At 38.8% G+C, this 24,497-nt stretch overlaps 2 protein-coding genes across 4 annotated transcripts; one reads left to right on the top strand and one right to left on the bottom strand.

Moving 5' to 3' along the window:
* Positions 1-622: 622 nt before the first annotated feature.
* On the bottom strand, positions 623-14,512 carry cfap70 (cilia and flagella associated protein 70). Of its 2 annotated transcripts, XM_057344970.1 has the most exons (26): positions 14,331-14,512; positions 12,900-13,083; positions 12,569-12,658; positions 12,417-12,502; positions 11,785-11,964; positions 11,488-11,670; positions 11,253-11,347; positions 11,059-11,140; positions 10,702-10,830; positions 10,267-10,386; positions 8,774-8,848; positions 8,199-8,296; positions 8,051-8,075; positions 6,865-7,059; positions 6,578-6,709; positions 4,182-4,307; positions 3,864-3,997; positions 3,661-3,776; positions 3,313-3,501; positions 3,104-3,237; positions 2,488-2,640; positions 2,020-2,178; positions 1,636-1,725; positions 1,399-1,500; positions 1,243-1,290; positions 623-779 (listed from the first exon to the last, which is right to left on the bottom strand). In XM_057344970.1, exons 1-26 carry the CDS (start codon positions 14,397-14,399, stop codon positions 699-701), a joined length of 3,075 nt encoding a protein of 1,024 aa, XP_057200953.1. In that variant the 5' UTR covers positions 14,400-14,512; the 3' UTR covers positions 623-698. The 2 variants fall into 2 exon arrangements, with proteins under 2 accessions (XP_057200953.1, XP_057200952.1); XM_057344969.1 differs by having other exon boundaries at positions 12,417-12,658.
* Positions 14,513-14,570: 58 nt separating this feature from the next.
* Positions 14,571-21,028, top strand: LOC130560987 (uncharacterized). Of its 2 annotated transcripts, none has more exons than XM_057345000.1 (10): positions 14,571-14,692; positions 15,067-15,189; positions 15,274-15,326; positions 15,854-16,349; positions 16,451-16,504; positions 16,725-16,803; positions 16,901-17,051; positions 17,312-17,410; positions 18,287-18,474; positions 18,584-21,028. In XM_057345000.1, the coding sequence occupies exons 2-10, from the start codon at positions 15,083-15,085 to the stop codon at positions 18,731-18,733; spliced, it is 1,377 nt and encodes a 458-aa protein (XP_057200983.1). In that variant the 5' UTR covers positions 14,571-14,692; positions 15,067-15,082; the 3' UTR covers positions 18,734-21,028. The 2 variants fall into 2 exon arrangements, with proteins under 2 accessions (XP_057200983.1, XP_057200982.1); XM_057344999.1 differs by having other exon boundaries at positions 17,294-17,410.
* The last annotated feature ends 3,469 nt before the right edge of the window (positions 21,029-24,497 follow it).

The following is a 24,497-nucleotide window of genomic DNA, read 5'->3' as shown; positions in this document are numbered from 1 at the left end:
ATTTACTTATTACTAATTACTTTCTTTATCCTCTACATCAACCTTGATTAGTTAAGCGATTTAAGGATAGACATGAAAGGGCTTATTTAATTCATTCAATCAAATAATATTAAACATAAAGTACTCTTATTAACTGACCAAAGTATTACAAATGTGAGAATTATACATTAAAACACAGATTTTAAAGTTAGACTTTGAATTTTGATGTCAATTCCATTATTGCACACACATATTACACAAAGTATTTAGTTTAATTACATCAGAAGTAACTCTAATTAAATTACAGAAAAAAATAAGAGTAATCCCTTACTTTACTTTTTCAAGGGAAAATTAGTTTTACTTAGTAACTAGTTACACCCAACACTGTCAAACTGGGGGCCCCAAGATGGTTCCAGGGGGCCACAGATTTTGTGTCATTTTATGAAATATAGAAATGTATCATACATTTTGTGCAATCAAACATCAGAAAAATAAGACCACCACCCAAAAGAATTGATGTTTCAGCCACAATGGCACAGCCATCGTCAACAGGATCATAGGAAGAATGAAAACATGGTCGAGACATTTTGGTAGAAATCATATTTATTTCCATTCACATTTTTATTAGGATCATTGTATCATAAATCTGTGAGACAATTTTGCTTATTTAAATTAGAAATGAAAGTTTTAAATCACATGTTAAGTATGTGCAAGAACAATCAAAAGAACGGCTTTTCAAATCCAGCTCGTGCCTGCAGATCATGAATCTCCTGGAGAAGAAACTCTTTCTGTAAATTCATCTGTAAAAACAAACAACCAAAACATACCATTACACTCTTAAAAATTATTCAGTGGCTTAGTAAATATCAAAAACAGCTACGTATATTAACCTAATATTTTTAATCTTCCCAATCTTTTAAAATCAAGAGATTCTTTCAGTGGGACATATAAAAAATGGATTAAAAATCCAACAGTTAATTTCTTAAAATAGGCTAATAAAATTTTAATTTAATTAAATAAACTTAAATAATATAAGTATTTAATTAAGAAATATTTTTAATATACGCTTCATCTTTTTGGTGAATTCTAATTTAAACAGTATATTTCATTGATTTCACAGCTTTAAGATGTACTTTTTTAGTGTAAATTGTGTCACCATAAAATCACAGTTAAACTTTTTCGAGTGATTTAGACATCACGTATGACAAAGAAAAAGAATGTTGATTTTTTGGTGAACTATTCTTAATCTCAATCAGTACAAACCTTTACAGCATATTTATATGACTGCTCAGCCTCAGGTTTTCTGCCAGCCTAAAAGTACAAAACATTATATACAGTGAATTGCAATCAAAAATGAGTGCAAAGACAAAAATGTAATAAAAAAGCATTGCAAATACATTACATTATGCCGCCACATACCCGTAAATAAAGTAAAGTCAGGAAGCCATAGACTTCTGCATTCCTGCTGTTTAGTGCACTGGCTTTAGTCAGAGCGTCTTCAGCCTCTTTTAGTTCATCCATCTAAACTCATAGCAATCACAGACATCATTCCCACTCAATATTCTATAACAGTCTCTGCATTTCAGATTCCATTATATTTACTCTATATTATAGTAATATGAGCATCCACTCAATGGCATTATACTGTATACTCACTCTATAGTGGGCAGTTCCCAGCCCGAGCCACGTAAGACAAGAGGGAGAGCTTCTGCAGGCCCGCTGAAAAGTACCTCTGGCTTTTTTATACTGCAGAGGGGTTAAAACAAACACACACACACATAAAGAAAATCTAATTCGACTAATTTACACTTATACTAGATTCATAGCAGGTTTTCCAGGGATGTTTTTTAAATAACATTTTCTGTATCAAAGTTTCAATGAGGGGTTAAAAGTTTCAAATCGTTTTACCTTATAGTAAAACATTTTAATTATTACATTTTGTCAAGTAATCTAGGCAAATAATAATAAAAAGTTATATTTAACTGAAACATAAATCTGAATCAGTGATATAAGCACAACAACTTTTTCGATTGATCTTACTTCCCCTTCCTGCAAATAGATGGATCCCAGGCGGAGATGTACGGAGTGTGTGTCCGCCGCATCCAGCGAGTCAAGCGTCCGTTCATAGCAGCTCTTAGCTTGAGAGAAATCCTCCCTCATGTAATTCAGATGACCCCACAGAGCCCATACGTCTGGATTCTATTGACATCAGAACCACAGAAAAGCATACAATAAATCAAAGAATTTGATCAAACAGGCGTAAATTTTAAAGAATAAATGACGAGTTTGGTTCCAAAATGAGATAACTCCGTTTTTTTTATTGTGCATTCCAATTAATATGAATCAAACTTCAGTTTTTAATTTTTTATTTCAGCCATAATAATTAAAAAAATACATCTAACTAACACAATAATAAAATAAAAACACGATAACATCATAAAAAACATGATTTTAGATTTTTTTATCTCATTTTGGAACCAAACTCTTCAAATACAGGATTTGTTGGACCTGTAAGTTGTGGGTCAGTGCCTCTCGCAGGCTCTCCTCGGCGCTGTTGTGTTCTCCTCTCAGCAGCTGGAGCTGAGCCAGAGCGAGATGATACGAGCTGTTGCTTCCTCGATCTGGAGAGAGAAGCTCTTGAGCTAGTGCCCGATGTGCCATCTGCATCATACCGACATAAGAAAAAAACATCAAATTGCAAATCATTTTATTTGGAGCTATTTGATAGTCTTCATGTCAAACAGTATGCTTTTGTTTAAATTAAAATATGAAAAGGGATAGTTCATCCCAAAACGAAAATTCTGTCATCATTTATTCACCCTCAAGTCATTCAAAACGGATGACTTTTATTCTGGCATAGTCTTTTACAGTGGAACACAAAAGAAGATATTTTGAGAAATGTCTCAGTGGTTTTGTGTTCATACAATGGAAGTCAATGGGGGTCAGTTGTTTGGTTGTCAACATTCTTCAAAATATCTTCTTTTGTGTTCTGCAGAAAAAAGAAAGTCATACAGGTTTGGAATGACATGAGGATGAATAAAAGATTGAGGATGAGGATGAATAAAAGATTCATTTTTGGGTGAACTGTCCCTTTAACTGAATAAGGGAAGGTCTTCTCTCTGACCTGTAATGCATAATTCTGCAGGAGGAATCGCACGGCCTCTGTGTAAATGGTGGTTTTGACATTGGAGGGGGAAATTTCTGCTTCTTCTTTGCAATCCCGGTTGTCGTCTTTATTTACGGTTTGAACATCTATATCTGCCGTGAAGCAAATGATCCCAGATCAGCACTGAAAGCTTCGTCATACAAGGCGATGGTCAATGTGATGGTCACCTGTCTCCTCTGTCTTGCCAGCTGAAGTTTTCCTGGTTTTGTCCGTCTGGGGATTCTTCTCACCAGGTTCAGTCTGATGTTCAGAAGTGGCCTTTGGCTTGTTCTTCAGGACTGAACGAAGCTGCTTATTGGCCTCCAGAAAAGCCATCTCAGCCTGGAAGGATCTCTCCTGAGACTGGCAAAACAGACCTGAGAGCATATTTGCAAAGTCTTTGAGAAAGTCATTCATAGGATCCTGATTTTACCTCATTTTTATAATTCACATGCAGAAATAAAACACCACAGGTTTGAAATGTCAGACCAATACAAAATGTTCCTGTAATACTTCACTTGATGTTTAATTCTCACCAAACAAAGTCCAGGCGACCACACTGTCAGGCTCAACGCAAGTGGCACTTTCAAAGAAGGTCTCGGCATCCTCGCAACGTCCACTCATCTCAGACAGAACGCCACACATCAGTAAACTGCACAAATCAGAACTAAGAACACTAAAATAAGAGCTCGGCGATACATGTCACTATATTGAGTCAGAGTGCTTTTCATCTCTTCACCTGGATGTGTGTTTTTGATCAATGGACACGGCACGCTGGAAACACTCTTCTGCTTTAATGTGATCAGCGGTCAGCATGTGAAACGCTCCATAATCAAACCAGTGGGACGGCTCACTGTCATCTCGAACCACACACTACACAGACAAACAAAAGTCCAACCGTCACAAATGTTAGAAAAAGACAAATGGTGTGTTTAGACTACGAGGATTTTTTGGGAATTTTTCTCAGATGCTTTTTTAAATAAATTGAATTGAATTTCCATGTAATCATTTATTTCAAGTCAATAAAAGTAAAACAAGGAAAATGTATGGAGTTTACCTCCTGATAATACTGTGCGGCTTGCTGGTAGTCGTTGTTGAGTTCTGCCTCTTTGGCCAAGAGTTTAAACTGAGAGCAGCTCAGCCCAGACTCATGATGCTTTTCCTGAGAATCCACTGAAAGAGTCTGATTCAGAGAAACATGGTTCAGAAAGCAGAGTCTGATTCAAAGGAACATGATTCAGAGAGCAGAGTCTGATTCAAAGGAACATGATTCAGAGAGCAGAATCTGATTCAAAGGAACATGATTCAGAGAGCAGAGTCTGATTCAAAGGAACATGATTCAGAGAGCAGAGTCTGATTCAAAGGAACATGATTCAGAGAGCAGAATCTGATTCAAAGGAACATGATTCAGAGAGCAGAATCTGATTCAAAGGAACATGATTCAGAGAGCAGAATCTGATTCAAAGGAACATGATTCAGAGAGCAGAATCTGATTCAAAGGAACATGATTCAGAGAGCAGAATCTGATTCAAAGGAACATGATTCAGAGAGCAGAATCTGATTCAAAGGAACATGATTCAGAGAGCAGAATCTGATTCAAAGGAACATGATTCAGAGAGCAGAATCTGATTCAAAGGAACATGATTCAGAGAGCAGAATCTGATTCAAAGGAACATGATTCAGAGAGCAGAATCTGATTCAAAGGAACATGATTCAGAGAGCAGAATCTGATTCAAAGGAACATGATTCAGAGAGCAGAATCTGATTCAAAGGAACATGATTCAGAGAGCAGAATCTGATTCAAAGGAACATGATTCAGAGAGCAGAGTCTGATTCAAAGGAACATGATTCAGAGAGCAGAATCTGATTCAAAGGAACATGATTCAGAGAGCAGAATCTGATTCAAAGGAACATGATTCAGAGAGCAGAGTCTGATTCAAAGGAACATGATTCAGAGAGCAGAATCTGATTCAAAGCAACATGATTCAGAGAGCAGAATCTGATTCCAAGGAAAATGATTCAGAGAGCATAGTCTGTTTTCTGATTTTAAAGGAAAATGATTCAGAAAATAGAGTGGGATTCAGATGAACATGATTCAGTAAATAGAGTCTGATTCAGAGGAACATGATACGGAGAGCAGAGTCGGATTGAAATGAACATGATTCAGATAATAAACTGGTGCTACTTCCATACTATATAGTAGGCGAAAATGAGTATGAGTCATGAATAGTATGTCTGAAATCTCAGTATGCAAAAAACAGTAGGCGAGAAATACCCGGATGGTCTACTACTTCCGCCGAGATTCGTGAGTGTGGATCGGATGTACACTTTTCTATCCCATGATGCCACGGGAGCTGAGCAACGGTCAAATTTCAAAAGTAAATCAAATAAATATAGCGGAAATCTTTAAGGCAGTCATTCAGTCAGTAGAGTTTGATATAGAGGAACATGATTCAATCAGATTCAGAGGAATCTGAGGAATGTGATTTAGAGAAAATAATCTGATTCAGAGGAATGTGATTTAATGAAAAGTGTCTGATTCAGAGGAACATGATTCAGTGAGTAGAGTCTGATTCAGAGGAACATGATTCTGAGAGTAGAGTCTGATTCAGAGGAACATGATTCAGCCAGTAGAGTCTGATTCAGAAGAACGTGATTCTGAGAGTCTGATTCAGAGGAAAATGATTCAGTCAGATTCAGAGGAATGTGATTTAGTGAATAGATTCTGATTCAGAGGAACATGATTCTGAGAGTTTGATTTAGTGAAACATGATTCAGTGAATAGAGTCAGATTCAGAGGAACATGATTCAGCCAGTAGAGTCTGATTCAGAAGAACGTGATTCTGAGAGTCTGATTCAGAGGAACATGATTCTGTCAGATTCAGAGGAATGTGATTTAGTGAATATAGTCTGATTTAGAGGAATGTGATTCTGAGAATGTGATTCAGAGGAATTCAGAGGAATTCAGAGGAAAATGATGTAGTGAATAGAGTCTGATTCAATGGAAGATGATTCAGTCAGTAGAGTCTGATATAGAGGAACATGATTCAATCAGATTCAGATGAATGTGATTTAGTGAATATAATCTGATTCAGAGAAACATGATTCTTAAAATCTGATTCAGAGGAATCTAATTCAGAGAGCAGTCTGATTCAGAGGAATGTGATTTAATGAAAAGTGTCTGATTCAGAGGAACATGATTCAGTGAGTAGAGTCTGATTCAGAAAAACATGATTTTGAGAATAGAGTCTGATTCAAAGGAATGTGATTCTGAGAGTCTGATTCAGAGGAATGTGATTTAGTGAATAGAGTCTGATTTAGAGGAATGTGATTCTGAGAATCTGATTCGGAGGAATTCAGAGGAACATGATTCAGTCAGATCCAGAGGAATAGTGATTAGTCTGATTCAGAGGAACATGATTCTGAGAGTGGAGTCTGATTTTTAAGTGACACCTTATTAAGAGCAACGTGCATCTCATCCACCAGGTAAACATAGAGCTGACTCAGGAACGCCTGGAGCTCCTCGGGGTCCTTGAAGGCATCTGTCCTCATCATCTTCTCCCGTACAATCCGCACCACAGAATACTGACAAAAAAAATCAGTAGTGATATCACAAGCACATTAACACATGCTCATTGACATATCAATATATGTATTGTCAACTTCAGGTATTCAGGTACTCGACCCGCCCTGACGAACTGCAATGCGAATGTTGCCTATTAAAGGTACAATATAATCACCTTCATCTGTTCTTTGAAAGCAAAGTATGTTCCAGAGCTGTTGAGTTCTCCGAGCAGCCGGGCTTTGCGCTGTTCTCGCAGTGCCGGATCCAAAGGTAGCAATCCGGGTACAAATGCGGCTCCGAACAGCTGTCGGTACTGATCCAAAACCTGGGCGGTCACACTCACTATCTGAGAGTGGTAATGATGCACTGCCTGACAATGACAACACGAATGGCATTTTACATTCTTCATGTCATTTTATGAAATTTCACAAAAACATGTCATAATGATGTGAGAAAATCATGCAATTAATCTACATGGTCTTAGAGGCGAACACATGTTTTTCTGTGTCTTTGGTGTGTTATAAGTCGCTCATGCATGTATTAGACACGTAAAATTGCAAAAATTAAAGTGTGGGAACAAAAGATGCATTCTATCTAAAAGCGAATGCTCACCCAGACCTGCCTGAAACGCCTCGTGTGACCACACCCCCACAAATCTACATCAGTTGGTGGTATGATTTGACTAAGACCGCCCAAATGTATACGCAAGTAAGGTGGGCGTACCTGTCAGTACAATTTTGAGGAGGAACCTGATGTTCCAAATATGGTAAGAGGCGTTACATTTCCGTCGCACGCTTGCAGTATTCGACCAATCACTACGCACTGGTTAACTGGCCAATCATAGCACACCTCGCTTTTCAGAGTGACGAGCTTTGTAAAAAAATCTGTGCGTTTCAGGAGGCGGGGCAAAGAGGAGATACAAACATGCACGGTATGTGGAAAATACAGCGTTTTTGAACCTTAAATCGTGTTTACACATTGCATTACATCTGAAACAAACGATAATATTCGTTTTAGCCTTGTCATAGGACCCCTTTAAAATGGCCTTATTTTCTTAATGCAAAAACTGAAGTTGTTTTGCTACGTTGGCAGAATATATTCAAATATATTTGAAAGATTTATTCATTCAGGTTAGTTATGAGATGTGTTATTCTCTATAACAGTACAGTATATACAGTGTGCGGTAACTGATAAAATATCTGTGTGCACGTCCAGCATCCGGCCACATGAGGGCACTACAGATTGACCTGAGGTACAATCAGACTTTCAGGGTTTAATCAAACATAAAGTTGTGTGGTCAGGATAGACAGAAACGTGATAGAAGGAATGACAGAAACAGAAAAGAATACATGGTTTCTTACTCTTTCTGCTCGTTGAGGCATCACACTGTAAATCAAACACAAAACAAAAGATTCCAGATTGAAGTGATCAAACATACAACCATTAAAAAAATGATTATTAATCTGAATAATGTAATAAAAATCTTCAATAGCTGAAGTCTCCAGTTACCGCTTGGCCAGCTCTCCTGGTGGTCTTTCTCTCTTTGGAACAAGAGGTTTTTCCAATGCAATTTCGATAACAAGGTAAGACCTTGAGTCAGCGCACATCTGAGAAAACAAGCAAAATTCACTTAAAGGGTAAGTTCATCCCAAAAATCAAATGTGTGATTTTTTACTCACCCACATGACGTTAAACATGTTTTGAGACTGACAAGCCAAAGAAGAATATATCGATTCAATTCGTTATTTTGGTTTGTTTTTCGCACAAAGTATTCTCGTGTCAAATTTGAGCCACTATGAGCGGATGGACCAATTTAACGATGTCTTTAGTACTTTTCTGGACCTTGACAACAACTATAACCATGATGTCCATGAGGAGGTCTGGAAATCTATTGGATGTCACCTAAAATATCTTTATTTGTGCTCCGAAGACACCGGGCGGTCTCAAAACATGTTTAACGTCATGTGGGTGAGTAAAAAATCACACAAATTTGTTTTTGATATGAACCTACCCTTTAAAGAAAATAAAGAGTGACTTTAAGAATCATTTGTATACTTCAGTGTATGATTGACAGATGAACTGACCTGTCCCTCCGTGTTAACCTGCACCTTCATATCAGCCAGACTATCGGTCTTATCCGATTTTCCCTGTGAAACCAGCTAGAAAGAGGACGTCATTTTATTTCTCCTATTGCTCATTCTGTAGAGATTGCACACCAAGTATTAAATATAAGTATTAAACAAAATTTCCTAAGTGGGAGTCAATGGGTGTTGAGATCTGTTTGGTTATAAGCATTCTTCCAAATATCTTTCTCTGTGTTCATCAGAACAAAGAAATGTATACACATTTGGAACAACTCGATGGTGAGTAAATGATGACAGACTTTTATCACATTAAAGTATCACATTAAAATCTGAAATGAAATCTTTTTATTACCCTTCAGACACCAATGAGATTATATAGAGGGCGGATTTATGAACTAATATCAAACAAATTTCATCAAACCCAGATGATTTTAGGTGTTTTATACCTCGATTGACTAATTTGTGTCTTCAGTTTCTCCTGAAGAATAATAGGAGAACCCTAAAACTAAGTTAACACAAGACGCATAACTCTAGTAAAAATTAGAGCCATAAAACAGGAATCCGAGCAATAAAACGTTCATCTCTGTGTATCTGACATGAAATGAAAGGTGTTTGTTTGTGTGTACATTGTTATTTGTGTAGCGGGCAGCTGCGGGGTCAGATGTTCAGTTGATGGAGCGTTTGTGTGTGTGCGTTCTCCGGCTCCATCTGCTGCGGGTCCACAGGGTGCTCGAGAAGCCATGATTCAACAAGCAACATCAAGGACGCCAATTTGAGGCTATTAGAGCTAATCGCTTCAGGAAGTGTGTCTCGCTCACAGATGTGAATTCAATTAAAGGGGATATCAAACAGGAGACTCGGTGCTGCACAGAAAAGACATGTATCTGCTCCCAGTGATCATGTTTTTGATGAATACTAGCATACGCTTTGAGTATCGCATGCAAATATGAGAATTTTATTGCTCTTTTATCTTTAGAGACATTTTTTGTCTTGGGGGAATCAAACATTTATGTTTTCTATTGAATGTTGCTCTCTTATAGTTCAGTAGATTTTATAGAGCTCTTTTATAATTTGAGTATAAAGCTTTTCTCTTAAAATCCTTAAACGGAGCAATTAAAACAGAAAAAGATCACATGGGCTGTTAAAAAACACACACGAAGAGCATGGAGGTGGTAGAGTTGAAATAATGTGAATTTGGGTAAATTTGACAAGATTCAACATATTGAAATCTTCAATATTTATGACTTTTGATTGCAGACTTGACAAATCTGAGCTCTTGAAGAGATTTGTGAGATGTCTGTCTCTTTTTCGAAATATCTGAGACGCGGATAAGAGACGTGAGCAAATGTTTCCATTTGCTCTCCATTAACACACATTGATGTCTATAGGAGAAACAAGAAATCTCCATTTGATCTAGCTGTTATAGAGAAACAAGTAAGATATCATAAAGATTTACTTTCTCATTTTAATTACTCACAGCAGTCAGTTAGTACCTTTTTAAAAGCATCTCTTTTGTTCTCAAAGACTTGAGAGGCCTTTGAAGTGTCGACAGATGAAGAGGGGCGAGTTGGGCCGCTGCTCATCTCCTTCAGAACGCTGTGTGTTCTCTGAGCCTGGAAACACAAGCGGACTGTTGTTTCACCATGCTATAACAATAAATGGGGACCGGAGCATTTATGGTGCTTTTAAATCCTTTTTTGAAGCTCCATTCTATGTACGTTGTTCAAAATGACACCTTTTGTGTTGCACAGAAGAAAAGGTCATATCTGCTTGCAATAACGCAAAACTACATCATAATAAAAAATAATAAGCAACATCGAATCTGCAAGAGGTGTGACAATTCAACTACACAACATCAACATAATCTACATTTTAACCACAATCTGGTGTAAGATTAATTCCATTGGTACTTAAGTGTTCGCATTCACCTTGGTCAGAAGTTCAGATTCATGAAACGGGTGGATTCTGTATGTCCCATGGATACGGCGAACTCCAGGATACAACAGCGGCGCAAGATCCACATACACCACTCCATGAAATGAGTTCTCATCCTCCACCTACAGCAGACATAAGCATCGATTTTGTGTTTGTATGTTCAAACACATATGTGAAAATATGATTCGCTGCCTGTTATCGCAAGTCTATGGGAGGAGTGGCGCTCTAAGGAGCAACCTAACTTTTTTCTAAACAAAACTAAAAGATAAAAGAAGTCAACAAATCCCAAAGACTCCCTTCTGTAAGTACTTACAGAAGTTGACAACACTACATCTCAAGATGTTTCTTGCCTGCTTCTCTTTACTGTTCTTCCCAGATGACCTCATGATCTCGACGGGCCACAGTCTGCATTCTGCAATCCTGCGGGACAGACTGAGAAACAGAAAAGGCATTGTCAGAACAATCTTTAATTTCCAAAATGACGTAATGAATCAAACAATAACAGCACACGTGAGGAACAGTGTAGAAGACGGTGTGTTCTCACCAGGCCAGACCTCCTGCATCAATAAAACAGCGACGCGCGGTGTCCCAGCTCAGTCTTTTTCTGTTACACTCTGCATCCGCTCTAAAGTCACTGTCCTATAACACACACACACACACACACACACACACACACGCACACGCACACACACACACACACACACACACACACAGATCAATACACAAGTTGTGATTTTAGGAGCGTCCTCTAAAGTCCAGCTTATCAGTAGTCAGGTCACCTCCATGTCTGTAAGGTCTCCGTGACTCATGTCCGTCGGCTCCGTTTCAATGAACTGGCCCTCCATGACCTCGGCCCCTGGGACGAGAAGGTGACCCACCGGCCATTTTTTGGGTCTGGGCACTGATTCCCTCTCACCACCCATCTTCACTCTGCCATTGGAGAACAGCAGTATTTGTTCTTTCTGTAGAACAAAGAAGCATGAATACTGAATATACAAACATTTGACTTTTCCTATTTGCATGTCTTGATTTTTCTAAATGTAATCATTCAAATTTCAGTCGGACATTTGTCTTACCGCAGCTGAGAGAGGAATCTGCAGCGCAGCCACGTAGCTGGATGGAGGTGTGGATGCAGGATCCCAGATGTCAGGAACAGAATACGCCGTCTCCACGGTGACCACCAACATATTGGATTCAGAGATCTGGATATCTGAGAGCAAAGGCTCCTGAACGCTGACCGACACATCTAGGGTGGCCTGAATATTGGGTCACACACATCCAGAATAATCTTTATTGGTCATTTGTTGACGTGTAGTTCGGCTACTTTTCTCTTGAACAAACTGGAGGAAACATGTTCATATTGTCTTTTTAGACCTCTAAATGGAATTCAAAGGTTGGAATTCTAGGAACAGTTCACCCAAAAATGTAAATTCTGTCTTCATTTACTCACCCTCAAGTTGTTCCAAATCTGTATAAATTTCTCATGTTCTGGCCAAGAATTGTTTGGTTATAAGCATTCTTCCAAATATCTTTCACTGTGTTCATCAGAACAAAGAAATGTACACAGATTTGGAACAACTCAAGGGTGAGTAAATGATGACAGAATTAGTATTTTTGGGTGTACTGTCCCTTTAAGCAAAAGTAAACTCCATTGCATCTCAATGCTGTCATCAGTGAAAGTGTTAAACGAGAATAAACTGTGTCTTACTTTTTCACTGTCCTCATTCTGAGAAACATCTACAGGTGATCCGGGGACCGCGTGAAGCAGCACACTGGATGAGAAGCTACGCTGACCTGAAATAAAGAAAAGGCTGTCTGAAATCTGCGGGGTGCCCGTGAACTGAAATGAAGTGCTTTTACCCTTCAGAAGAGGCAGAAGATCCACAACAGCCTGACCCAGAACTGCAGTTTTCTGCTCTTCCTCTTCAGGTAAGTCCTCAATGACTGTTACTGAAAAAAACCCACATTAACAAATTTAGACTACAAGTCTTAAGCATATATTGTACAGTACTGTTATAATTTAGTATGGTGCTCTAGAATTTAGACACTTACAAATGAACGTTATTGAATTAAAAACAAAATTGTGCAATAACAATCATACGGCATACACTCGACTGGATTTATACTGTACGTATAAGAGCCACAGAACACCAACAAAGAGGATCAAAACAAACTCAAACAGAATACTCACGTATGACAGGTTTATGTGCCAGGTCATCCCGAGTGTGGGCCACTTCTGAACATTCAAAACTACAGGTAAAGTTGTAAACCGCATCTCTGTTCACAGCCACGTCCAGTTTCGGTGAATCTCCCAGAACACATCCATTAAACTCCACACGGATAAAACTGAGGCATGACTCAGACCTGCTTCCTCGCTAAAACATTCATACATAGAAGAAATTAAACAAACTAGGGATGCACGATAAATTATCCGCCATATCGGTATCGGCCGATAAATGGTCATTGTTAATGTTACCGGTATCGGCCGATAATCACATTTAGGCCGATATATTATAGCCGATAAATTATGAATCATTTCCTCTGGTTGAAGCATGTATTTATTTATGAATGTGTAAATTATAGGAACAAAAGCATATTGTTTGAAGCCGACTGCTGTCTGAATGCTTTCTGTCTTGAGACCTGTTAGACTCGTGGCTGTTGAGAACAGGGTTGCTCTGGAAGAACATCTTTAATATATTTGTTTATGAAATAAACATTATACCGGAAACAGTTGAAAAGTTAAAGAATCTTTAATTATTGTAAAGTCGGCTTGGTACATGATTTTCAGGGGAAAAATAGAATGTTCAGTCGCAGAAAATGTTATATTAATATTGCTGTATATTGGCCTATCGGTTATCGGCTTCAAATGTTCAAGAATTATCATTTATCGTTATCGGCCAAAAATGTACATATCGGTGCATCCCTAAAACAAACACATAAACACATCCTATGCATATTTAAAATGTATCAAAAGCTATTTTTTTGTAAAAGGAATGTTTTTCGTGGCAGTCCTCTCTGTAACCAAAACAAATACCTATGTGTAAGCATCATTCATTCATTTATATTACACGGCAAAACTCAAATCATTTTGGCTAAAAGTAATTTTGATTAATAAACTGTATAAATAATGTCATGTAAAACAACCTACATCTGCCTAAAATCTTCATTATATAGTCTGCTGTACTCATATAAATATATATAAAGGCTCTTGAAAAACGCAAACAAATTCAACTTTGACCCCTGACCTTTCACAGAGCAGCTGATCACCTAACCGATCGGCTTCACGCGATACTGCGCATTGTGCGCAGACCGAGCGGTGTGTGACATAAATTTAGTTGAATGTTAAGTTTACCTGAAATCTAGATTGTGTTCCCTACCTGTCTAGCAATGTGCGTATAAGAAATAATAAACGTTTCATGACGTTTACTGCGTTGGCTCGTGCGATTTCGATTAGACATCTTCAGAAACTTCCGCAAGTTTGCGCAGGGCTGCAAGTCGATCACGCCTTTTGCATTTCTTTGCAGTAACAGGTGCAGGTCCAAAAACAGTTTTTGATTTTCATCCAGTAATATTGCCCAAAACTGACTTCACAGACATTTAATTTAGGCTATTTCAACCTTACCAAGTGTTTTCCTGTCAGCACAGTAATCTGCACTGCAACCGCTCTCTCAAGCCCTCTGTGTGACTCCATGTGAAGAACTTGATGTTTTATTTTTCACGAAGAACCGTGTGTGTGTGTTTCTTGCTCAACGCTAAACCGTTTCCCTGGCGTCCTTGTTTCCACGGCAACCAAATGACGCCTTCGGGTGTTCTCGCGAGAGTTGCTGAGAGCGGTCTTTCCTCGCGCTGTAGAGACCGGTAGAGAGCTAGAACACGGGCAACTCTGAAGTTAAACGCTCAGTTTTTTGAACAATGTGAAGAGATATTATTCATTTAAAACGGAAAGTTTAGTCTTTTACAGACAAACGTGTATTTCCGGGGCGGGTAAGTTGAATCATTTCAGGACACGAGTCTTGTTAATTTAGTATATTTCATACACACAGGTAACGTTAACGTTACATGTAAGTTTTGACTGTTGACAGACGGTGTGTCTTTTATATAGTTTTGTCTATTAACACTGCTTTTCAAAGTTCTTAATTCATGCTTGCATATGCATTTTCAAAACTTACATGGTGATATATAAATATAATGATTAGCATACAGCTTGCACTATAATATATGGATATATTACATGAACTGTAATGGACGTACAGCATACAACGTAATCATGTATACAACATAATGTGTATATGCCATACAATGTGTGTATGTTGAAAAATATAAACTGACTGTTCTTGTGTTGTTTCTCTGACCTGTAGCTCATATGTAGCCTAGATGATGTCTTTGCTTCATGCTGTCGATGAAGGCATCAAAATGTGCAAAGCTGAAGAATTAAGACTCACAGAAACCATCAGACAGTGCAAAGAGTTTTTACGCGCAATGTAAGATCGTCTAACCGTTTAAAACTAGCCATAGAGTCCTGTAAGCTTTCTCAATAAATCACAAATAATTCTATATTTGTGCAGGAGGATATGTGTGACAGACATCAGTGAACTGGAACCGGCAGGTACCAAAGATGGTGAGACAACATCCTTCTCTCCATCTGTTCATGTGCTCAGTGTTAAAGGGATAGGTCACACAACAATACAAATTCTGTCATCATTTATTCACCTTTGAGTATAGATTTCTGTGTTCTGATGAAAACAGAGAAAGATATTCGGAAGAATGCTTATAACCAGACAGATTTTTCCCCCCATTGACTCCCATGGTAGGAACATTTACTTTATCATTTTTTTTTTTGTTCTGTTGAACACAAAAGAAGACATTTTGAAGATTGTAGGACAGCAAACAGTTTTGGAGCACTTTTGACTACCATTGTGTTTTTTCCCACTATGGGAGTCAATGGGGGGCAAAGTCTGTTTTTAAGCATTCTTCCAAATATCTTTCTCTGTGTTCATCAGAACAAAGAAATTTATACAGATTTGGAACAACTCGAAGGTGAGTAAATGATGACAGAATTTTCATTTATGGGTGAAGGATCCCTTTAACTCGCCAGATATTACCATGCTGTGTGCTCATACCTCATTTTTCCACTCTTTGAATCAGATATTATGCCTGAAGAAAAACAAGAAATGGAACTGCTGAATCAAGTTTTGAAGAAAGCCCTGAAAATTCGCAGCACGTCTGAGGCTCATAAGGAACTTTCGTCTGACAGTGACATTAGCACCCTTCCCAAGAAGAGCAGAAACAAACCGGCTGTTAAAGACGAGGATAAAAGAAAACAGGTCTCGTCTGAGTTCTCCAGCAGAACACTCAATCACCGCGTGCGATCGGCTGGAGGCAGCGATGCCCGTGGGGGAATGTGGACGCGGCCTGTTCTGGTCCGGAAAGGATCGTCTGCTCATCCGGTTGTCAAGGGAAAGCAGTCAGTTCGGAAGAGCGCTCCGGGGAAGATCTCCACAACATCCCAGGCGAAGATCTGTGATTTTAAAACCACAATCGCTGAAGGGCCATCGGAAGATCAATCCACGTCAAACTCCTGTAAGCCTCTGCATGAAGATGTGCCTGTGTCAGACAAACATCAAAAATCGAATGAACAATGGTAGGCATATGGTGAAATATTCATATGTACAAATGTTTTTAAGCTTTGATGAATTTTTATGCCAGGCCACTTACAGCAGAGTTTTTTGTATTTCTGGATAGGATACCGTCTCCTTTGTTACCAGTTTGGAGATCACAGAGAACAAAACAGAGCAGGTCAGTCTGATTCAGCACACTAGTTTTGTAATATACAGTATGCATACTATGAACAATATCAAAACTGTGCAATACCCCACAATGCATTGCGCTTGTCCCTTTCCAGTTTCCTGCGTGACAGATGAACCAAAAGCAACATCCACCACGATCTTTACACCTGCTTCGTGTTTCTCTTTGTTCCAAACTGTAAAATTATACACCGTTGTGCTTTATACCCCAGATTGTGGAACAAAATACTAACCCATCAATCCAAGCCGGTACCAGAGAGAGCTCATTTCACCGAGAGACTTCGATCAACTGTATCCTTTTCACTTCCTTCCTTACGTGTAATGTCCTGTTAAATATAAACGAAATCATGCACGTTCGGTAATTCTCTTTGACCTGCTTCCGTGTCAGTTTCCATCAGAACGGCCTTCTGGATGTCCCGCCGATGCCAGAACAAAGCTGGACGTGCTCACGCAGCGCTGTCTGGACCTGACGCACAGCTTTCATGGCGAGTTATGGAACCAGCAGGCTGACCAGAGCCGCCCGGCACGATCAGAGCCAGGTATCTGCGTCTGGGGCAGAGGAAGGGACGGCTGGAGAAACACAGAAGTGTGTGGGAGGAAGCAGGGGGCTGAGAAATGAGCAACGGGACAATAAGCGTTATGCTGTAATGCCTTTATTCGTCTGAGTCACGGGACATTTTTATTAGTTCATCGGAGGCAGATAGAGATCAAGATGCTTGTGTTCTGACACAAAAGCGGAGATGTGCTTAATTCAGTTGTGGGGGCTTATTTTTAATAACAGAGGGTGTGCGTGTCACAGGGGCGACGGCCGAGAGATGGTACGAGTCTACGCTGATGCTGGAAGGTCTAGAGAGGATGACTGAAGAACTTCTCACGTGTGCAGATCGTCAGAAGAAAGGTGCTCGTACAGTATTTACTTTAGGATCAGGGTTTATTTACATATCGTGATATTAAAGGTACAATAGCTTGTTTATTTCTAAGACTCAGCGAGGGTGGAGAATGCTCATTCAAACTGAGATCTCGTTGACCTCAAACTGACTCAAAAATGATCTGAATGGCCAAACTAACCGGGGCTAGTTGTCACACTTTTTACTACAGCGCATGTTTCTCAACTTGTATGTATTTCTGCATGTACACATACCTTACATCCTCGACATGGACATTTTTTAACATTGTAGGCCAGTATGAACAAGTTCATACAAGACTAGCAATTTAGCTTAATATACGCCCACCTAGATTTGTGGAGGTGTGGTTACACGAGGCGTTTCAGGCAGATCTGGGGGAGCATTCGCTTTTAGATAGAATGCATCTTTTGTTCCCACACTTCAATTTTTGCAATTTTACGTGTCTAATACATGGGCAACTTATAACACCAAACGTACAGAAAAACACGTATTCGCGCCATATGACCCCTTTAACAATTGGACGTTTGACATGAAATATTGCTGTCACTGAGATTGCAGCCTTTGTTACAACTAGCCCTGTTCGCAGCATTTGTAATAATAATCAATTCTTTTGGCTTCAGTCTACTACAACCAGTTTCTTTTACTAAACAAAGACTAATGCTCTTCTTGCATCCAAACATCTCAAAAACACCACATTCTCCAAACCATCCAAAATGTACTATTCTTCTCATGTGCACTGAAGGGTTCTTTTACATAACCCCATAAGACTCCATTTACGAGAGTTCCTTTGTTGATGTTTTCCAGTCAATCCAGAAGTTGACCGTTTTATCCTCAATTGAGTTGTGCTAATGAAAATCTTGGTCATTCAGACTGGGACAGGTGGAACAAGTGTCACACTGAAACTCCGTGTCCCGTCCGGAGGAGAGGGGAATGGGATGAACCAGAGGGTCCCAGCCTGCCGCCCGTCCTGTCTTACGCCAATGAGACTGAACTGAGAGAACTGGAAACCAGAAGACTTCAAGTGGAACAACTACAGCAGGCTGTCAAACTTCATCAGGTGCGAAATAAACCTCTTGTGTTGACGTGAGCTTGGTTCTTTGTAGCTTTGATTGGTGATTGGTGTGAATCTCTGAATTCAGCCATATCTTCTGTTTTTTTTTTTCTAGGCGATGTCTGATAGTCTCTCATCATACTGGACTTCGATGGATTCGGGAACGGGGCGGCCCAGCGCTGTGGTTCTGCGCGGCCTGTACTCGCTGCTGGCAGAGGGGGGGCTGCAGTTCCCGTCGCTGGTTTTGGACTCTGAGTCAGAATAGGCAAAAATGACATTATTAGGGTAATTTGATTACATTTCATGGAGCTCAGCAGGAAATAGATCACTGATGCGGAGACGCATATTTTGAGATGGATAGCTTTCTGGAACGCATTTGTTGGTATTTCCGTGTCGAGTGTGTGCTGTGTGAATCTGGGGCTCAAATGCTGACTTGACTGTGATATGAGAGAGTGCAGCTGGCCTTCAGAAATGGGAATAAAGCCTCCAGCTGATTTCTGTCATGAACCGTGAGTCAGGATTTCATTTCATCTGTATACATTATGGGGGTTTTTTGGGTCTGGATTCAAACAACTTAACAAGTCACAGGTGTCTCTTGAATACTACTACTAGAGTTATATAGTGTCTTCGTGATGTGTTGTGTTTGTGCCAGCAGAGGGCGACGTGTACTTTATGCTGTCCTGAATGTGTTAACAATAGAGGGGTTATTTATTCATAATCAAAAATTGACCATTTACTTGATATACTCCCAAAGACATTCAGTAATTCTCTTCACATCTCATTCCGATTCCCTAATTCAATACTGTACGACTGCAATTTACGAGTTCACCCCTGACAAAAAGTGAGAAGTGACAACCCATTTGAATTGAATCGGTGTAGTGTATACAGTACTAAACTGAGCAAATAACTCATTTCAAAAAAATTTTTTTTTCCCTGTGGAACTCTAAAAGCAGAAACAGCCTTAGGCCCGATTCACATTTCGCGTCTAAAACCGCGCGGAAAACGCGAGCTGCGCCTCTTTCTCTCTTCAAATGACCCGCGGTGCGCGCGTGGCACTCCGAAAAGTTGAACTATTTCCATCCAAACCATGCAAATGTTGACTGAGGTTGATCTGACTAATATCCAATATGGTTCTCAGTAAAAAATAAAATGTCACATGGCTTTGGAATGACAAAAAATTTAATTTGAGAGCACTGTCCTGTTAAGCAGTGCTTTTGGGTTTGGGCTTCGAAAGTGACGCTTCAAATTGTTGCTGTGAGTAGTATGTTATTGTGAATTCTTTATCACAAGTTAAGGCTGTCACAATTATTAAATAGTCGCAATTATTTGACCAACCACAATTATTTCAGATAATAACAATTCGTACGTGCAAGACAGTCGTTTCTGTTATTTTCACTTTACAGTGATTGTTTTGGTTAATTACAGAAATTCCACATTTCCAAAAGCTATATTTTGTTTGAATTTACTTTTAGTTTTTATTTAAAGATGTTAAGTGTGTAATCTTATACTAGAAGTAACAAATCACAATTGTGACAATTATTTAATCAATCACACAAAGAAATGACAACTAAATCAAAGCCATAAAAGACCAACTAATAATTGCAAGACAACCATAAATGCAATTATTTATTACAAAATTAATCGTCAGCCAAATTTCATAATTGTGATTTCTTTATTATATTCACCAGTTAGTTTGCGTGCAGGGTTTCAAGTGAGAGGGTCAGTATGTCAAATTTTGAGAAATTTCTTAATGAAAAATGTAAGAACTTATTTCTTTCTATAGCCTACATTCAGAGCTGGGTAGTAATTGATTACTTGTAATCTGGATTACGTAATCATATTCCAATAATCAAGTACTTGTAATTAAATTACATTACATTTTAAAATACTCGTTATCAGAGTACAGTTACTATTTTATTTTTACAGATTACATTACATATTCCTTTTTTATTTTTGTAAGCCTACCATTTTAACTGTTAAGCCAACCAACCAACCCACCATAACGAGTCTAACATGTTTTTGTTTACAAGCATTTATGTTCGCTATGTATTGTTCAAGAACAGGGTTAATCTTCACAATCTAGCAACAATAAACTATGATTTACGCGATTAGTGCAAATCACAACATTCATTGCGAAACGGCATTAGTCATAAATCCAAATAGATTCGTGCTGCTGAATTGTCCATGCCCAACATTCACAATATATCATCTATTTTCAAAATTTTTGTTCACAAAGGTAATAATTGTGAAAAATATTGATATATGCTCTATTGTTTCCATTGGATTTTGTATAAAATAATCACAAACAGGTGGGTGATAAATTTAATCTTTCACAACTTGATTTTGTTGTTTTGCAACTGTGTACCTGTCATTTGTCCAGTCTTTCTGTTGTGAACATTTACATTTTCTATTAGCAAACATTATTGATGTGGCTATAATATATGCAGGTATTTATGAATCTAAATTATGTAGACAAAATCCTATTGTTTAGATTAAAAAGTTATTGTCAGATTGCTGTGTTGAACCTACATGTGTTGTTGTATTGCAATCATTCAGTATAAAGGCCTTTCACTAAATTCTAGTACTGTACTTCATGTAATTTAAGAAAAAAAAACACTTAAAGAGGCCCTAATGCACGCGGTTTCTGCCAATCTCATATTAATCCTGAGTACCTATAGAGTAGTATTGCATACGTCGTATCTTCGAAGAGTATTTAGTTTGATCACATTGATAAAAGATAGATACAGCTGTACGATTATTTCCGAAAGCATACGGCGCGTGCGGCGGGGGGAGGGGTAGGCTGAACTAAAGCACGTGCGCACCCATTGCCAACAAAACACAGACATCAGTTTCACTCACCGCATGCGGTTCATGTCCGGCATCTTTTAGCGCTGGGACGGCTCTATATATCAGTTTCAAACCATCTCCAAATCCAGCATTATATCCACCGTTTATATAACATTCATCACCCAAATGCAGTGAACAAACAAACACCTGAACTTCGCGAACGTATGCTCTCTCTCTCTCCTGCACACAAGGGAAAGTGATGTCTGCACATGCTCCTTCTCCTGCTCTCCTTGCTGCCGTGTGGGCATGTTGCGTGCTTTTCCCGGAGAATTGTCCAATAAGGGACTAAGAAAAACTGTTACGAAACCGTTTTATATGTTCGAAAGAAACTTTCCGAAACCTATACGATCGCTGGGGGAGTGTATCTAGCACAGAAACACTACGTAATACGCCCAACTCGTTGACCATGTTAAGCATGAGAAGACAGCACGTTTAACATTGTAAAGTCAGAATGCATGACACACCGTTGCACCACTGCTTTAAAGAAAAGTGTTGTGGACACATAGATACACCAGATAAAGATAAACACATGTAAACAAATGTAATCAAAAAGTAGTCAGATTATGTTACAAGAAATGTGTAATCTAAGGGATTAAGTTACTGACTACAAACTTTGCCATGTAGTTTGTAATCAGTAACGGATTAAAATTCCCAAGTAATCTACCCAGCTCTGTCTACATTATTGAATGCAGGTCTAAGAATGTAGTTAAATGAGCAATGTGGAGAGTTTAGCGGCATCTAGTTGTGAGGTTGCAAATTGCAACCAATGGTGAACATTAGTTTAGTATGATTTAAAGGGATAGTTCATCCTAGAAAATACAATTTGCTGTTTATTTACTCACCCCCAGGCCATCCGAGACGTAGGTGAAATTTTTCAGATCTTAAAAGACGTCATTCATGCGACAGGAAGTGCGATCAGTACGTTTTGCATAAGCTGTATAAAAACCGCTCATAATTTTGTCCACTTTCTGAGTTTGTATTCTGAATGTAAAAGGGTTTGTGTTGTTAATGCTTGACTTTTTAAATCTGAGTCACCTGAAGAGAAGAACAAAGGCACTTTTTCTCATTGATTGCATCTCGCTTTTAGAGTCCCACATGCTTTTCACGCTTCTCGCTGCCTGAAGAGCGCAAAGCTGTCACGGTCGCCACGCCAACCTCCCCAGTCCGATCAATAGATCATTGACATGATAAATCGACAAGAGGCCATTGTCTGCGGTATAAGACATGCATGCTTAAGAATGCAACTACGGCATGATGTCGTAGACAGTCCTAAACCTGTTTCACACAATTATTTATGTGGGATTCACGCAGAGCGTGTGAACGTGAGAAATCGAGAACTCATCGTTTGGGCCATGGTTCTGGAGAGCTCTGTGAGGCCTGTGGGGGGCCGGTAGCCCACAAACAGAAGGCACAAGCTGTTCCAGACCCAGAGACAGGTGGCGCTGGGTTCACACAGCGGGTCGTGGGTGGACATCCTCCCTCAGCCCCCGCCCACTCCACGCTGATGTCACCGACTCACTCGGCAATGTGTTCAAGGGACTGCTACTCGCTTCACGGGACTAAACAAAATAGAATAAAATAACAACAGATGAGGGCACAGTGACTGAATATGAGCCGGGAGAGGACGTTAGTTTGTTAAAGGCATAGTACACCCCAAAATAAAATCTTAAATAATTACTCGTTCCAAACCTGTATGACTTACTTTCTTCTGCGGAAAACAAAAGAAGATATTTTGAAGAATGTTGGTAACCAAACAACACTGAACCCCATTGACTTCCATTGTGTGGACACAAAACCACTGAGACATTTCTCAGAATATCTTCTTTTGGGTTCCACAGAAGAAAGGTCAAAGGTCAGGTTTTGAACAACACAATGATGAGTAAACGATGCACCAATTTTTATTTTTGGGTAAACTATCCTTTTAAATGACTACTTTTGCTTTACAAATGTTGTCTGATTCAGGGTGAAATGCTATTAAATGAGTATAAATGTATTGGATTAGTTTTTACGTGTAAGAAAACTGTAAACTGTTGAAATAACGATCGTCGCATGCTTTCAAACCCTGATTCATCTTCTCTTGACTTTGAAACATTCAGCACGCTTCACACTTGAACGCTTTCGACCTTAACTTGAAATCTATTCTGCTTTTGCATAAAACATGTGTGAATGAAGGAGCAGCTGAAGAAATCACAAGTTTTCATTTAGCAGAGCCCCGGGGGGCATTACTGTACAAACATAGAAAGTGAAGTCCTGCTCGCGCTATTTTGGATCCAGGAAAACTCGCCCAATAATTCTGGTGTTTGGAGAATCTGCTCCCTGGAACGCCTGGTGCTCAACTCAGTAATAACATTTATCCCCCTTCGCCTTGCAATATCATCAACCCTTCCAGGAACAGAAAAGTGGGTTTTGCAGCCTTAAAGTTTAAATGGTTTGCTGGTCGAGATCTGGGGTGAACAGTGAAGACAGATGTGGAAATGCTGAAAAAATACATAAAGCAAGTATAGTGACAAGAAATAATACATAATAAATAAAAGATATTAAGAAAATTAAGAGCTAGATAAAAAATGAAATGTATAGTTCTAAACATAAAAAACGACTTTCATCAAATTATGCACAACAAGAGAAAGAAAAAACATACAGCATGTACTGTAAAAAGACAAGAATGGGATTTATTTAGTTGTTCGTGTTAATTTGTAAGTGTATTTTACTTCACTGTGTGCATATCTTGCACAAATAACACAAAAAATAAGTTAATCTTATCTTTGCCAAAGCACAGGAAAACTATTGATTGAAAAGATTGATTGATTGATTGATTGATTGATTGATTGATTGATTGATTGATTGATTGATTGATTGATTGATTGATTGATTGATTGATTGATTGATTGATTGATATCAATATAAACAGAAAAAGAGCATTGATGAAAGTTCTCAGTGAGGGTGACAGGATCCTGTCACATAGTGTCAGTTTGTGTGTGTTGTGTCACTGTTTTGTTGTGTTGTGCTGGTTGTTCTTTTGTCGTGGCAGGACTTGACATATCTTGCAGCTAGGTTTGAGCTTATTGAGTTTTCTCCCAGTATGTATGAAAACTTGTTCTTTTGTTGATTTGTTGAAACTGGTTTTTGTGGCTTTGTGGCAGTTTGTAAACTGGGGGAAGAATATTAATATTAACTCTCTCTCT

The sequence above is a fragment of the Triplophysa rosa genome, linkage group LG11 (assembly GCF_024868665.1).
Source record: "Triplophysa rosa linkage group LG11, Trosa_1v2, whole genome shotgun sequence".
Taxonomy (NCBI): domain Eukaryota; kingdom Metazoa; phylum Chordata; class Actinopteri; order Cypriniformes; family Nemacheilidae; genus Triplophysa; species Triplophysa rosa.
Note: the sequence above shows the minus strand (reverse complement) of the source record. Positions and strands in the feature narration are given on the sequence as shown.